Raw genomic sequence first — 18,403 nt, forward strand, 5'->3', positions numbered from 1 at the left:
TTCTGCTACATGTCCCGTATAAAAAAGAAGTTGAGATTGATACACTAAAGTGTGGCCAAAGCAGCTCAACCTTACTGTATCTTTTAGACTGAAGAGATTTGAAGGAAAATCTTTAGGCGTTCAATGCCATACTTGCTTCCGTTTATGTACATGTAGAGGCAAAAGGATTTAACATAATATGTTATGGTACCTACTGTGTAAGAAACCATATTATGGTACTGTGTAAGAAATAAGGTTTCATCTTATTATTGGTAAAAATGATAAAAACTAAGCAATGAAGTATAAAACACCTTTATTAAATAAACTCATAGAAGTCGTAGTCTTGATTGCACTGTTATTTAGTTAACATATATTATTGTTAAGTATATATGTAAAATGTATTTTTATGTAGCTCTGTCTAATGATGAAGTAAGATTGATATAATATACTTCATGAAGAATTTGCTCGTAAAAATACTTACATTTGATTTTATATTATTTGCAATGAATTCATGAAAAGTACCTAATAAGCAAGGTCGACCCAGTGCAGGTGCAATTGGAACAGTTCGCTCCGGGCACCGACTTGCCAAGGCGTCAAGGATCCAAGGCGCTGATAATATATGATATCTAATACAGAACCCTTGAGATTTTTACTAGCACCAGGCGCCGTTTGCTTAGTAATATTAGAACGGACTCTCGGGAAAGGAAAAAAACACAAATGTTTATCAGTGGAATATGTAACAGTTTTGGCCGAGATTTCATTACTTATTTCGGAAATGAATTTAAAATGAAAATCTGGTACATGAAAATGTTATTGAAGTAAGAACACTGAGGGATAGAGATTGTAGGGATAGAGAGTATAATCAGGAACCACAGAGACATTTAAATATTTGAAAGTGCCAAATAAATTCCAGTTCCTGATTTCGCCGCTGTCGATATCTTGATGGCTTAAGTGTAGTGGTACAATAATATTTAATTATCTATTACCAGTAAGATTAACAATCGTTCGTATTTACGAAAATCAATAACACTATTATCTTGGGATAACAATAATTTTAGTACTGGCAGTGTTAGATTTCTGTTACTCATTTACATGTTCATCGATGTTAACTGTATTAATTTCAGCGATGGGCATATTCGAGACGTCCATTTTAAAATTATTAAGTATATTAGAAACAAACTGATTACTCTAATAAATTTATATAGCATAATAAATCATTGGATTGTTTCAATCTCAAATTGGTAAATTCATGTAAAACTCAATTGAACATTTGTATTTTTACATAATCTATTATTTCCATAAGTATTCTGGGGTGACTGGATAAATCATCAAAATGATAATTCATCAAATCTTCAAAAAGTTATATAAAGTCATGGAAAGTGATGAAACAAAAACTTTATTAACTGGGTTAAGTAAGTTAGGTTAGGTTGGGTTAAATTTTTTTTTTTTCATTGTTTTTAATGACTTTATATCACGTTTTAAAGGTGTGTTGAATAGTCACTGAGTTGAGTTAGCATGGAACCGTATTCTGGTTGTAGTTGTTTCTTTTAGGAACAAAATATCCGAGTTTTTGTCTTAGCGATTATTTCGATGTTGAATTATACCCATCATTATTTGGGGTTTTAACTGGTTGTGTAAAATACTATTTTCTCTGACAAAAAATACATTTTATGATGATTATAAATAAAGTTATTGTATTCAGTACTTTGTACACATTTAACCGCTATGCATTACAACATTATATTTACACTAACCACTCACTTTCTAACAGTTTAGAAAGAAAAAATCTATTTCACTACTAACTCATATAACATATTCTTACTCCATTCACTGAGAGATTGCAGTAAATGAAATCGGAACCCATAGTAACATGGTATGAAAATGTTATATGTAATACGTAATATAACATTTTTCTTTTTCTGTACTTCTTTTGCTGTGGACTTATAATCTATTTAAAATTTTTGAAAATAACCATCTTTATTTGTAGTAGTTTCACTGCGGGGAATCTCTCAGAGGTAGCAGTATTTTCATTAAGTAGGTAATCATTATTTTTAGCATTACCATTAAATTGTCATAATAATATATAATACGAGGCAGGTATATAAATAATGTTTTGAATATATTATTGTTATGTGATAAAATAACATAATATCCCTGAAAGTTTATAATATTAGACCAGGTGAAAGATGTACCCAATACGTAATTCAACCTGCACCTATGAAAGGATAATTGTACCCTTGATATTATTCATTTACATTAAAAAACTAGCCATATTATAATTTTAGAAATTGTTGTCTTGTCCAGAAGCTCTGTAAATAAAGTTGAAGACATGTCTTTTGGATAGTAATTGACTGCAGAACAGGATTAAATTATTTCCTAGCAATGTTGTTGTTATTTAGTATTGTAATTCACCCATTTTGTATTTCTCATTTCTATGTGTGCATTATAAAACATATTTGTCTCGTCTATTCGTCTTGTCTGCTCGAAGTAGTTTATCAGGGGATGCTTTATCGGTAATAGTAGTACAGTATTAGATTATTAAAAATGTAATAAATAAACATGTAAACATTTACAGCCAATTTGGTCCAAGGCAGCTTTCCAAAACTGAGGCAGCATCGTTACGACCAATACTCCTCAACAGCGTACCTAAATCTGCAGCAGCACGAGCACTCCTGTTCCGACACTCCCACAGATCCAATATATTTTCTGTTGGAGATTTCTTTACAGCAAAGAAATTTATGTACCTGTCGACATTTAATTGCTTAGCCAGTAATCTCCAATCATTACCGTGGGAATTTGGTGGATCAAGTAGAGCCGACAGTTGCCTTTTGATAGACTTAGAAAGTCTAAATGGAATTACATTGTCAACAACACATGTGTTGATACCTTTTTCATTTACAGCTACATTCTTTTGGCTGGAAAAGCCTCCCGATAAGCAAGTGTTTTCATATGTTGAACACTCCTGCTTGGGCAATGAAGATGTATCGTTAAGCTTTTCAATTACGTTCAAATTATAATCATCGTACACAAAGTGTCTTTTACTCGTAAAGGGAGAATTAATTTTTACATCGTCACTCGAAGAAATATATAATGTTTGCTTATGAGAAGGATTAGTACTCTGAAAAGCAGATATTTGGCATTGCAAGTGGTGAATACTTTCCGTTTGTTCTAAAGAAAAGCTGCAGTAAAGTGAATTAGTTTGTGAGTTCCATAGATGCTTGAAGGGAATTTCTTGGAAACTTGAACCAGGTCTTACTCTCCAACCCAAGCCAATATCTTCCAAAGACAAGCAAAGATTAGATCCACCGTCTTGAAAGAGAAGGCATTTGGGACGATCCATTAGCCTTCCACCGAGGCGTTTCTCTTGTTCCGTGCAGAAAAATAATGCACAGGGAGTGTCCTCAAGTACGTACACTCGCAAACAGTAATCATTAGAGGTTGTGCAAGAGAAAGGGGGAGCATACACTGCCAGTTTTAGATTTTTTACAGCTTTCCCATTGAAGCTCTCACCGATGAGAACAAAACTAGTTAAGAATTCTGTTACAAGAAAAATGTGATCTGTATCCAGTTGGGTATAGAGAGGTGTATTTATGGTTTCTTGACCCAAGCTAACAATCTTTTTCCATTCAGGCTGGGTTTTGTCACTGTGATGTGCAGGTCCCAGGGCGTACAATGATAAGTTCCAGAATCCATGTTTCATGTTGGCACAATGTGGAATTTTTATGATAACAGCCTTGTTGAGCTGGGCGGAGATTGGTCCGGTTTTTATAACTGGCGATAACTGTGTGACACCTGAAAATACAAAAATTACCACATTATAATAAGAAAAAAATGACGAGGTGCAGAATACGAGAAGTTGATATATAATTAGGTAGTAATAATTCATTCATAAAAAAGGAGGTTAATTTATTTATTGTGAAACACAGTGGTTTCAATAACATTTCACAACATTTACAAGTAATCATATACCTACAAGTACATTAATCTATTACATACATTTAATCAGTTGCGGCTTGACTTTTTATTGAGGCTTGATTGAAACATGTCAACCTCTGACGGAAGTTGGTTTAAAAGCGGACCCCACAGGTATGAGCATTGATAGGTTGGTCCTGCCTCTTGGTAAAATAAAAAAACCTGTGCTGCCTAGCTTTGGTGAAGTTATCTAGGACATAAAACGTAATAGCCCAGAACATCAAGATTGCAGATGTGTCAACTTATGTGCTACTACCCATTGCAATTTTTCTCCTAACATCTAGGCAATCTAGCCTTAGCATTCCAGCGAGAAAGTCAGGAGGATATAACAAGGGGTAGTTAAACTAAACTAACATAAAAATTTTTGCACCTTTTCTATATCATTTGAGTGTATGGCATCTTCGGGTCCCCCTATAACTGAGTCACTCTCGAGAATGCTACAAACCAGGGTAAAATAAAGTATTTTTTCTTCCGTATTAGAAAAAGGTTTTCCGTTGCAGATTACAAAACCTAGCATTCGCATGGCAGTGTTGCACGTCGAATCGATATGAGGACGAAAATTTAGGAGACTCTCAAAATGAATTAATTCAAACATCAGACTCCAGAATGCTCCATAGACAAAGGCATGCCACTGATAACACCGCTGTAACCTCTTCCCCTTTCCCATAAACGAGGCACGAAACAGAAAGAGATGTTACAATGAATATGATTCCTAAATCCTTCGATAAAGAAATATATTTTAACGAGGTCCCATACATTTTACAGTTAAAGTACAGCGTTTGCTCTGCCCTTGTAAAGCACATAATTGTATACTTTCCGCTGTTAAAGTAAAGTTATTTCAATTACTCCACTCTAATAGCGTCGATATTGAATTGCAAACGAATGGAGTCCACTTCGTCTTTATTCTCAAAATAATTCAAAATAAATAAGAAGGCTAGCCTACATTTTCAAAAATCTAAGAAACATATTGGACAAAGTTACATTAAAAACTGTATATTATGCTCTAGTTCAATCAATGCTTTCATATAATGTTGTCTGTTGGGGTTCTTGTAACAAGACTACCTTAGAGCCTTTGAATGTTGCGCAAAAATTAATTTTAAAAATAATGTATAGGAGAAATTTTATGTATCCATCAAAGTTATTATATAGTGAAAGCAAAATTATGACAATAAGGCAGTTGTACATAATACAGGTTCTCTGTAAATTTTTCAACAACACTATTACTGCTAAAAGATCTCAACAAGTGCGCAGCACTAGAATGGGTTCTTCTTTAATGTATCAGCCGGTGTATACCAGAACATCCTTCGGACAAAGGAGTTTTTCATATAAAGCTCCGTTGCTATATAATATGCTTGGAGAAAATATAAAAACTATAGGTTCGTTAAATTCATTCAAGAAAATGGTCAAAATCTCCGTACTAGCTGAGAATGATGATTTTGGATCACCCATGTTGTCGCTTAAATCATAATTCCTTGTGGAAGCTCTGTTTCGATACAATCCTTATTTACTTACTGCGCATACACTTATTTACTTCTAAAATAACTTTTGGTTATTTATTATTATGTTACTTATTATTATTATTATCTACTTAATTATTGTATTAATATTTACTTTAATTATTGTCTAGCTAAAATATTTACTTACTTACTTTTTATTATAATATTATCTACTTACCTATCGGTTATTATTTACCTTTTTTTATTTAGTTATGTTTATTTTTTCTTATAATCTATTATTCATACTATCCATGTTGTAATTGTTAGTATGGTTACCCTATGCTTGTGTCTGATAAGCCAGCACAGGTACCTTGTACTTTAGTTAACAGAAGAATATTATTGTTGCCAACTTACTTAATAATGCTTCTTTTGTTGACTTTTTTTGTTTTTTGTTTTTATTTTTTTCATACATTTTTTTCATACATTTGTTACTAAAATTTTGTTTATTTTTGTCTACCGGTCTCGAAACGTCCGTGTCATAAACTTTTCTTTTTTTGTTTAACTTTAATTTAATGTTGTTATTATTTTTAATTTACATATATGTATTTTTTTAAATGATATTATTGTAAAGCTGCACATCTTGATACAGGAATGCCCTAGTGAGATGTGCAGAGTATGCTTTTTATGTAAAAACTGTTTTTTGAATTAAATAAATAAATAAATAAATTCTGATATACAGTTTAATATCGTCAGTAAATAACAAAAAATCAACGAATTTTATGAACAAAGCTATGTCATTAACCCATATTTCGCCGCTATCACTTCCAGTGGTCAGATTTTGATGAAATTTGGATATGTTGCATATAAACACTCAATTAAGAAAAAAAAATTAAATACTTATACTTAAAAAAATATGAGATGTTGCGTTTTCGCAACGTCAGCGAAATAGGGGGGTAAAAAGCAAATGTATGAAACAAAATAAGTTTTTTCATTTCTAAATCATATTACTAACAGTAACTAAAATTTAAGGTATTGTAGGAATAAGTAGGAAAGTGCACCTTTCCAAAAGACATAATAAGAAATTAGCAAACACAAATATTACAAAAAACATTATTTTCCAGTATGGTAAAATTCGTTACATTTATGGTGCAATGCCACATTAGACTCAGGACGTCTGGACAAATTTAATATATTTGTGAATGATATATACGACATCTCTTTCTATTTTCTCATTTATTTTAAAAATACTCCCTGTTTTACTTGACCTCGCTGCTGTCGCAAATCTAAGACTAATCTAAGACTTATATCCAAATTTGATAGGCTTGCCATAAATACGCATTTTACACGAATGCTTTCCTCTATCATTGGTTCGTCTATTGACAGCGCATGCCATATAATTCAGAAGTGCTTTATAAAGTTTGTCGGTAGAATCGATATTTTAATTGTCATCCGAATGTAAATTGCTCTTGACATCACAATTGTTTTGTCTGTTCATGCCCTTACAAAAAGATTTGTAATGTCTTCATCTAGAAACCAATACATTTCCTTACGAGGTAACCTATAATATTTAATGTTTAGTAAAAATCCTGTAATTTTTTTATATTATTAATGAATGTCAATGATGTGTTTATTTTGTTTTTTAATGAATAAAGCCTGATGACAGCACATCAGAAATAAGGCCCCAATACGTTGGCCTCACTACAACTGTGGCAGAGACACTGCCCAAAATCAAACGATTTTCGTCATGGCATCGCCTAACCCGGACTACCAGCTGGGTCCATCGTTTTATCAAAAGGTTTCGTGGACAAACACACGAACAACCTGACAAACACATAAAAAACGATGAGATAAAAGAATCAAAGGCCCGATGGGTGAAAATATGTCAAAATGAAACATTTACTTTAGCAATTGACAGTCGGCTCAAATCATTGAACCCCTTCCTTGGACCTGACGGCCTACTCAGGATGGACTCACGTTTACGAGCCCTCAGTAAAGTGCCCCAAGAAGTGCGCCCATTATAGTGGACCGTGATCACGCCTATACACGACTCCTGGTGAGCCATCACCACAAGGATGCCGATCATCCGAGTACGGAGAGAACGATGGCTGATTGTTGTACAATTAAGTTTATGAGATCACCATTAAAAAATAGTCCAAATAACTCGGTACAAGATTTATCCACATTTTTTTTTTCACATATTCAACTCTTCTGTTCTCAACGTTATTTGGCACTCGCGAATAACTAGGTTTCGATAACTTCCAACGCATTTCCCTTGGCACTGACGACGAAGATGTTGATGGTTGGGGTTGGGGTGGAGTTGTTGAAGGTTCACTCACTAGCCTCTTAGAGTGGATTTCCAAAGTTCCTGCCGTATCCCCGAACGTATGGCTAAATGCAGCGTCTTTGTGTAAGTCATTGTCATCAAAATCCTCTTTATCAGTAACTTCGGTGACTTTAGGGGGTAAAACGACCACATCTGGAATATCTTCTTCATCGTCGATATTCCAATTCTCTGCGATAAAGTCGGCAGCGGTAAAAAAGTCCTTTGGATTCATCTCATTCAAAAGAAAAAACACAATAATAGCTATTGTTGCAGGTTATTATGAACAAAATATTTCAAAAGTTTTTACCCCCGTATTTCGCTGACGTATGTAAAATGAGTACCTCCGGAAAGTTAATTTTTTTTAAAGTGTACATATTATTAAATATGAATCGATTCTGTATTAAAAAAGGTTAAAATATATTAAGAATTTTGGTCATATGTCATCGATAATAATTATTTAAAAATTGCTTATCCGAGTGTCGTATTTCGTCCGACTTTGGGGACGTCTACTTAGTCACTGAAGCAAATATGTTTCTATCTGTTGAATTCTTACGGTAAAGTCAAACTTTTTCTATAAGTAACTGTAAGAATAATGGTGAATCCTTATCAAGTTCTCAAAATATGACCCAGCAACCAAACTGTTGCGTTTTTGCAACGTCAGCGAAATATGGGTTAATAAACAAAAAATAATAGAGGTCCTAAATTAGACTCTTGAGGGACACCAGACTTTGTGAGGTGAGGTTTAGAAGCGACCTGAAATTAAACTACGTATTGTTTTCTATTAGACAAATAATTATGGAAGTACAAAAGCAGTCAGTGTGAAAAACAAAATTTTTCAAGTTAGATTAGTAAAATGAATTGATTTACTTTGTCAAAAGTTTTCGCAAAATCATTATACGAAACGTCAACTTGTTCGTATTTGTCCAAAATATTTGAGACGTAATTCGAGAATACCATGTTAGTTTTGTAGATCTGCCCTCTCTAAACCCATGCTGCTGTTTTATGAGAAAAGGTTCAACCTTACAATAAATATGTTTTTGTATGATAGGTTCAAATGATTTGGCTGGTGCCGAAAAAATCCACACAGGTCTGTAGTTGGATACATACGATTTATCCCAGCTTTTCGTGAGGGTTTTTGAGATTTTCCATCGGTCGGGGAATTTTCCAGAATTAAGTGAAATATTAAAGATATCTAAGAGATTAATGGTTCCATTAATCTACATTAATGGTTGCAACAGGTGTTTTTGGTTTAATAATTTTTATTTACACTTAAAATGTCACCGTTTTGGGCCAATGATGTGTAACCACCAGTAAGTAGCATACGAGTCAAGTTCGGCACTTTGTTCGCCATAAAATGACTTAAAGTATTCCGCAACTGCTTCCGGTCGATATTCCGGACCAATAAATTCAGAGATCAAAAATTGCATAATATTACAACTTTCATTTTCACATTGTCCACGGTACGTATACATGAATCACCTTTACAATATTATAATTGTATGCCTTTCTTGAAAGAATTGATATTTTACACGGACAAAACTATTTATTTATTTTGCATATGTACGGGGCAAACGAATAATTTGCCTTATTTTATCATAACTTGCAAAAAGTGTACAGTGGAACCACTCATAATGAGAACCTCCTACCTCCTATAATGAGTAATTCGCATAACGAGCAAAACAGATGATGAAATAAATGCTCCCTTAATGAGCAACATTTCGCATAACGAGTGACGCAGAAAGGGCAAGCCCCGTCTTCACGTCACTCACTTGTGAGTCAGGAGTTCCACGCCAGTGCGTCAGTCTCTGGTTGGTACTTGTTCCACTAGCACATTACTGTTGCATGTGGTCACACATTTTTCCAAACTAGTGTGTTCAGACATTATTTGTATTTTTTTTTGTGCTAAGTTTAATAACCCTTACAAAAATTTCTCTGAAGAAAAGCCCAAAAGAAGACAACCATAAGATAATAAAAGTGACAGTAGAAGTAAACGTAAAATCATTGAAAAGCGAAAACAAGGTTATAAGCGTGGTTGATCTAGCGAGCACATTCAATCAGTCTACATCAACGAATTGCACTATCCTCAAGAACAAGGATAAAATTAAGAAGATAGATGCTATAATAGAAGCAACGCTAACAGCCTATGGACCAGCAGGTTATTTTTAACTTTAAGAAACTTTCCACCAAAAGTTTTACTCTTTGAGAGTTTTGAAAAGATCACTTTCACATCGTTACTTGCCTCAAGATGATTGACAAGGCGTACGAAGGGGTTACCAAAAGGACCCTCATTTCTACTTGGAAGAAGCTTTGGCCAGAGCGTTGTCGAATGTGATTTTGAGGGGTTTGATACAGTAGGTACCTGTGTTGTCGACAGTAAACAAGATTATGTATTTGGCCAATACCATGGGCTGGAGGTAGATAATAACAATATTTATGAGCTTGTGGAAGAGCACAGTCAAGGAAGGGTTGACCACCGAAGAGCTTTTATAGTTACATTGTGTTTGACAGCAAGAAGATAAGGAGGAGAGTTTGTTAGAGGATGAGGAGGAAGTAGCAGAGCAACAATCTTCTGGTGTAGAAAGAATGGGAAACTGTTGAAACTGAAATGCTGAAAGCATCAACATGTTGCATCGTACATTGAGAAGTATCACCCTAATAAGGAGGTGGCTACGTCTTCTACAAAATTATTCAATGATAATGCTTTGTCACATTTCAAGCATGAGCAAAAATATATGTTTCTAGACAGTTTTCTAGTAAAAAATAATGAATTATTGTAAATTCTTAATAATAAACTAAAACATAACAAGTAAGATTCTGGAACGAATTAAACTCGTTATGAAAGGTTCCACTGTATTTAATTTATTAATTAAATTTGCGCCATCTAGATTATAATGAGAAGGGTAAAGTAATTTTTTTACCTTCGGTTAGTTTGGGTCTGAACCTATCTTCTTTCATTACATAAATGTAAAAAGATTCGTGTTTTCCTCGAGAGATGACTCCCTCAGGAACGGAGAGAGCGACGCCCGCTGCATCCAAGTTCAGCCACCCTCCGCTAGATGTCAGTGATTGCGTAATGCTTGTAGGGGAGTTGCTGAGGATTTCCGCAAAAATGTGTTGAGAAATCGGCAGAGCCGGAAACGTTACAGTGTCTGTTGTAGGGTCATATGTCGAGTCAGCTGAAAAAATCAAAGACTTAATTTTAGTAATAATCAAACGATGTTTATTTCATTTTTTACCATCTATGAAATAACTGTTGAAGTTTTTTCCATAGCACATATCGGAATTGAAGTTTTTAGAAAAAATAATAATCTCCACACGTCAAATTTCAAAACATTATGAAATTTTAATATTGGGGAATAGCAGTGGCTTGATGACTCTTTGGTGGAGAGTGATAGCTTGGGTTATTTTGATGACGCATATAATATTTCTCCAACATAATTTGTTTATTAACGTCCTAGTGGTCTTTCAAATAAAATTAATATAAAATTAATTATTAATATAACAATGGTGGACCAATAACGTAGTATTAATTTATAAAATACATTGAAAATCATATCAAATATAAGGGTGTCCCGGTATATTCCGGTGAATTTTAATTTTTTTTTATTTGTTTTATAACCTGGTTCACTAACAAAAATTCCAAGTTTTTGACATTAACGCACGCGCAAGCTCGCGCCGGCATTTTGAAAAAAAAAACATCCGAAATCACGCCAAATTCTAGTTTTTCTCAAATATCTCGTTTTCTATTAAAATTTCAGCTAAAATAGCTAATTTCTTACAACTTTTTGATGGCAATTTTCTTTTATCTCTAATGGATACTGAGATATAAATAGTATAATAATATATAAAAGTTTTTAAAAACTGGTAAATTACACGACTAGGTTTGGTTTTTTGTGAGTATCTCTTTTCCAGTGCAAAAAATACTACTACCAAATTCGTAGGGCATAAATTTAATTAAAGACGTCGGCGTATTTATTAAGTAGGTATCTCTACTAGGTAGTCGAGGTTCTAATCGGATCGCTAATGGCTGTGGCCTAATAACGTATCAATTAAACGCGTTATATGAAATTACACAGAAACGACAATTCTAAAATAAAGTAAGTGCGCCCTACTGTCGAATTTGGCAGCCATCTCTGGTCCGGAGACCCTACCTGAAAAATACCTGAAAAAACCCTTGACTGCAAAAACGGGCGGTCTGTTTGATAGATTCCCCAATCTTAACAAACGGACTGCAATCTTTAGAGCACAGGCGTCAGGTCGGTATGCTGTCCTTGTTCTATCGGTATTACAATGGAAGATGCTCTGAGGAACTAGCGTCATTGATCCCTTCGGCACCGGTGCGTAGTCAAGGGTTTTTTTCAGGTATTTAGGGGCTCCGGACCAGAGATGGCTGCCAAATTCGACAGTAGGGCGCACTTGCGATTTGTACAGGGTCAGCAGTTGTGTACTATTATTGTATAGTATTGAACAGATTTAACGAATTTAAAAGAAATAAAATAAAGTAATGAAAATAAAACAATTAAGGTAGTTGTAAAAACTAAGCAATATGTACGTAATTATTAGTCCGGTTGTGTATGATATGTGTACTATGTAGGTATATTTTTTAGTCTTTTAAGATTTGGTTTTAATACATCGTTTTTTGTTCTTTAATCCATTTCTTAATTTTATTTGTGAAATGTTTATTGTTTTCCTCATTTAATGGAATGTAAAATTGTTAAATGCTTTTATTGCCTGGTATTTGTGGTGTCTTTCTTCAAAGCTTGTGCTTATCGACGAAGTTTTTAGGTTTAGTTTTTGAGTTAGTTTTTGTTTGTTGAAATTTTATTTTTTTGTCATAAATGTACCTTAGAAGTATTTTTCGTATATTTGATATTTATAACAAATGTATTTATTATATATTTGATATTTATAACAAATGTATTTATTATATATTTGATATTTATAACAAATGTATTTATTATATATTTGATATTTATAACAAATGTATTTATTATATATTTGATATTTATAACAAATGTATTTATTATATATTTGATATTTATAACAAATGTATTTATTATATATTTGATATTTATAACAAATGTATTTATTATATATTTGATATTTATAACAAATGTATTTATTATATATTTGATATTTATAACAAATGTATTTATTATATATTTGATATTTATAACAAATGTATTTATTATATATTTGATATTTATAACAAATGTATTTATTATATATTTGATATTTATAACAAATGTATTTATTATATATTTGATATTTATAACAAATGTATTTATTATATATTTGATATTTATAACAAATGTATTTATTATATATTTGATATTTATAACAAATGTATTTATTATATATTTGATATTTATAACAAATGTATTTATTATATATTTGATATTTATGTGAAACATGTTGAATATTTGGTCACTGTTAGTCATTCTATGTTATTTAAGTATTACCTTTATGAAAATTATTATTAAAATTATTTTACAGATATCGGCGTTTTCATAAATGAATATCCTGGAAAGTTCATTTTATGATGATTAAATGATATAGGTAAATTAATCTTTTATCGATGGGAAGATGTTCAGGGTGGGTAAAATGTAATGTTTATATACTCACAACTTGTAAAGCAACTTGTCGTGGAGTGCTCAGATTCACTGTAAGGCTTTTTATCATAGTTGTCGCTTTCACTTGACGAGCTTTGAACTTGAGCATCTAGCGGAGTTGCGTAGCTGAAAACATAAACATTTATAAATTATTTGTTTAATAAAATAAAATAAAAGATTTTATGCGAATGAAAAATTAACATACCATATCCGTTTATGTAATAGTAATACTATAACACAGTACCTAATATCCTAACGAAACGTTACGCAACGTTAAATAAACTAAACTGGAATATGTTAACGAACGAAGCCTCGTTAGAATGAAGTGAAAAGGGCTCACATTATGTTTACGTATTTCAAAGAAGACGTGCACATTTTACGAGGAGACTGGGAAAATAAAAAAGGCAAAAAAATCTTGAAATAGAGAATCTATCTAGGCTTAAATTTTTGAGGAAATTAGTGTTTCAACGGAAAATTGTTGCGATTTTTTTCAAAAAAAATAATGTTAGAAAATTTACAGAATAAATAGTAATTTTTATTTATTTAATAAACACCCCTCTAATTGAGGGAGTCTCATTTTAAGTTTTTAATATCAATTCATTTTGGGAATACTATTAAAAGTGCATTTTGAAAAGTAGGTTTTATTTAGGTAGTAAAGAATTTTTACAGAAATATATTTTTAGGCTTCTGAAAACTAAAAATGGAAATGGTTTTATATTTTCGATAACTGTTTCTATTGGTAAAGTGTTTCCCAGAACCACTTTGTACCAAATACTCATCTAATTTTTGAACTGTACCTATTTTTAAATTTTTTTATTGATGCATCAGAAGTACTTTTTTTATAAAATATGATTTAGTAATGTGAGCCTCACTGGGTGCTTTACCCGTGCTAAGCCCCCATGTTATCTATAATAACGGCATAACCGTGTAACGTAATAGTACCTACACGCCAGCCCCGTTGCTCATTCATTCTGACTGGGTGGTAGACTGCAAATATATTTTTTCAAAACAGACTTACTAATAAAGCTGTTAAGGGCCTTACTAATAAACGTGTTTTAAATTTTACATAACTGATCAACAACCATTTACTGTAAATTTATGTTTGTTTAAACTATTTACATGTGATGTAAAATTTAAAACACGTTTATTAGTAAGGCTTTTAACAATGAAAAAAAAACACTTCACAACCGTTAAACGGTGTTTTGGTTACACATTGAGTAATGACTGTAAAAGTTCTGTTTTTAATTCTTTCGTTTTTTTTTTTTTTTTTTTTTTTTTTTTTATTGGTTTTCAAGTTACAATCCCGTTAAACTTCAATAAAGCAGTTTGTCAACAGGATGTTAATGATCAATTACATACATACACACATAATATTATTACTATAACCATACAATTAACACACCTAAATTAATATAAACTATCTCTATTTAGTAACCATTGTTTCAGCATATATCTCAATCTATTTGTGGAATCGCAATTTTTTATATTAATGGGTAACATGTTAAGCATTTTTGGCACGTTAAATTCTAGGGTTCGCCGTCCGTATTTATTATTATATTTTGGAACAAGCATTCCGTCATTCTTTGTAAACCTTGTATTATATTCATGTTGCACTTTCCTTTTATAATCAGACTCAGATATATGTTGGATCAATATTTTGTACCATAATAAGGCCTGCACCGGTAATATTGTTAAATTTCGATACAACAATGAAATGTTTCGTCTCTGTGAAAAAATATGTTTTTGAGCTAATAACTTCACCATAGAATTTTGTACTGATTGCAGGTGGTTTAAATTAGTTTTACAAGAGTGACCCCAAGTAGTTAAACCATACCGTAAAGTTGATTCTGCGAGTGATAGGTAAATAATTTTTAAAATATTCACCGGAACGAAACATTTCAATTTGTATATCCTACCCACTATCGCTCTCAGCCGCTTGCAAGTTTTGTTTATTTGTGCATCCCATTTGAAATGACAATCAACAGTCACCCCCAAATAAACGTATTCATTTACCAGTTCAATACTTTCACACATACATGGCTGTAAAATGTTTTGATGAATACATATAAAGTTATGTGAAATTATTTTAGGCATGATCTGAAATGAAGCATGTGGAGACCGTATGTGCATCAATTTAGTTTTCTTGGTATTAATGATTAGACCTGCGTCATGTGACCATTTTATCAGGGACGTAAAGTCATGTTGCATATATTTAATCGCAATGGATAATTGTTCATCAGATATGACAAGAGCAGTGTCGTCAGCATATACAAAGTGTCTTACATATTTAAATAATTTTTTCATTATTGATACAAATATAATATAAAGGGTTGGACCCAAAATCGACCCCTGCGGGACTCCAGCACAGATTTTTTTCCTCCCACTCATTTTTTCTAATATTTTTACACATATATGTCTATTAGATAAATAATTTTTAAACAAATTAAGTAGGTTACCTCTAATTCCAATTGCTTCTAAGATTTTTAATAATTTTTGTGGGTCAATTGTATCAAACGCTTTGGAGTTATCTATAAATAGTACTAAAACATGTCTTTTATGGTTTAATTCATTATTAATATAATTTGAAAAATCCTGTAATAAATGCTCTGTGCTTTTTTTCTTTTGAAAGCCATATTGTTTTTGGTCTATAATGTCAAATTTTTCTAGGTATTTATTTAATTTTAAGGAAATATATTTTTCAAAAATTTTTTCAAGTGCAGGCATTATACTGATAGGTCGATAGTTTCCTATTTCTGAGTGCTTTCCTCCTTTGTATATAGGTCTAATAATAGCACATTTAAGATCATTTGGCAATTCAGCTTCTATAATAAGTCTATTAACTAAGTGCGTTATAATAGGTCCTAAAATATCTATATGTCTTTTTATGTCGTACATTCTTATGTTGTCCATTCCCAAGGATTTTGAATTTTTCATTTTCTTAACAATATTTTTTATCTCAGTGAGAGTTGCCTTTGTTAAATACATACTGTGAGGTAATTCTATTGGATTAACATTGGATGCCTTAAAATCACATCTGTGCAACATTTGGCTTATACTATCTGAGAAATAATTTACATATTGGTTTGTTACATTTTCCACCGTCTGTTCCTTTAACACATATCGTGAGATGACTTCATCACAATTACTTTTAGTTTTTCTTCCCAACAATCTATTTATTTCATCCCATGTTTGCTTAGTATTATTGAAACTACGTTTGAATTTATCTTTAAAATAACAATTTTTTCTTTTAGTAATTAATTTGTTGACATTATTTCGCATGTACCTGTATTCATTTTCATAAGTTTTATTACAAGGAGAATTTTTCCATCTTCGAAACAATAAATCTCTTTTTTTTATTAACTCTAAAATATCTGTAGTTATCCATTTTTTGATCGCATGTGGTCTTTTGGTTGGTTTTTCAAAAAATGACACAGTGCTTTTTTCATATAAATTAATGAAATTATTTTTAATTTGATGATACAAAAAGGTACTTTCTTGTTCATTGAGTAAAGAATTCCAATGTATTTCTCGGATGTGATTATCAATATGTTTTTGTGACAAAATTGTTATCTTTTTCATGTTTTTTAATGGTTCTTTTTGCACATCATATTTAATATTAACGGCTGTCATATAGTGATCTGCTATGGAAATCTCGCATACACACGCTGATAGCGAGTCCATTTGTTTAAGCCCGTTACTGTACCTAACGTATATATGATCTATGCATGATTGTGTTATGCGCCCGCTAACAATTGCTTCACGCGTCACACCGTCTATGCATTTGATCAAATAATTGCTTGCAAGAATATTTTCATATGAGTTTACTACAGGATCATTAAAATTCATCAAGTTTATATTAGTGTCCCCAAAGAACAAAAAATTGTCTCGAAGGCCTATGAAATCCGTCAGAATAGATTCAATTTCCCTGATAAAAGATAGTTTGTTAAGATTCGGTGGTCGATATATCGCTAATATACTCAAACTTTGTTTATTTGGAAGAGTAATTACACCAAAAACATTTTCAAAATAATTTGATTCTAGTGGTGATTGTTTAAATACCATACTGTTTCTTATATATAGCGATATGCCCCCACCTGATTTATTATTACGACAATAGTTGTAATTTGAATAGCCCGGAATCTCATACATATTAATTTGGTCAGCTTGTATATTTGTTTCGCTAATCATTAAAATATCTATACGCTCCCAACAATTTCTTAAATAAACATGCAAAACATCCCAATTCTTACATAATGATCTGATATTTACATGAATACAAATTAATTCCCCTACATCACTTTTTTTAATATTTATCCACTGTTGTAGATCGTTAGTTCTTAAAAAATCTACTTCATTATCTTCTTCTAGATAATTACTTAAAGCAATGTTTTATAAAATAATTAGTTCAAATTCTGTGCTATTAATATGATAATTTATTACAACCTCTCTGGTTACTATACCTAAGTATTTATTTGAGTAATGATTGAAAGGTAGGTTTACATATGTCATTTTTATATTTATTTCAATTTGAATGCAGTTTGTAAGAAATATTGGGTAATCTAAAATATTAACAATAATGAATTTCTTCAGAATGAGTACTGCAACACCTCTATTATTATTTTTGTTTATTGTCGTCTGAATATATTTAAAATAAGAGTGCCGCCGCTGATAAGCAATCGGCAGTGACTCATGATTTGTAAATGGCTTGTTTAACACTATGCCGTCAGGCTGAATATTTAAATTATTGATTTTAATTAAAATAGTTAATTTATTCTGCATTGTAATCAATTTTTTGTTTGGCAACTTTTAACATATAATTTCTAAACTTACATGCTATACTATTTGGTAGGTGATCCGTAGGAAAATTTTTTTGTTTCTTTTGATTAGAATCCCAGCAGTTGGCACATTTGGGGGGGCAGTCCAGAGATTTGCATTCCCGGTATTGGTGAGCTCCGGCGCAGTGCATACATCTTGGATCCTTTATTTTATCTAGGCATTTATGTGCAGTATGGCCAAATCTTAGACAATGGTAGCATTGCGTTAAAGGGTAGCAGTCTTCAACATATATCCTCAAGAATCCT

The 18,403-nt window shown here is 31.9% G+C and overlaps 1 protein-coding gene across 2 annotated transcripts in view; it reads right to left on the reverse strand.

Annotated features, from left to right (window-relative positions):
• Positions 1-319: 319 nt before the first annotated feature.
• The window catches only part of LOC149426370 (netrin receptor UNC5B-like), a 198,370-nt gene continuing 180,286 nt past the window's right edge, over positions 320-18,403 (reverse strand). For both annotated transcript variants that reach the window (XM_089650888.1, XM_089650880.1), the window contains 3 exons: positions 13,336-13,448; positions 10,629-10,886; positions 320-3,771 (listed from right to left, as the gene is read on the reverse strand). In XM_089650888.1, the coding sequence (XP_089507014.1) occupies positions 2,549-3,771; positions 10,629-10,886; positions 13,336-13,448 (1,594 nt within the window). In that variant the 3' untranslated portion in view covers positions 320-2,548. The remainder of the gene's footprint in view (positions 3,772-10,628; positions 10,887-13,335; positions 13,449-18,403) is intronic.

This window comes from Hesperophylax consimilis, chromosome 1, assembly GCF_061612785.1.
Source record: "Hesperophylax consimilis isolate HC1 chromosome 1, BYU_Hcon_1.0, whole genome shotgun sequence".
Taxonomy (NCBI): domain Eukaryota; kingdom Metazoa; phylum Arthropoda; class Insecta; order Trichoptera; family Limnephilidae; genus Hesperophylax; species Hesperophylax consimilis.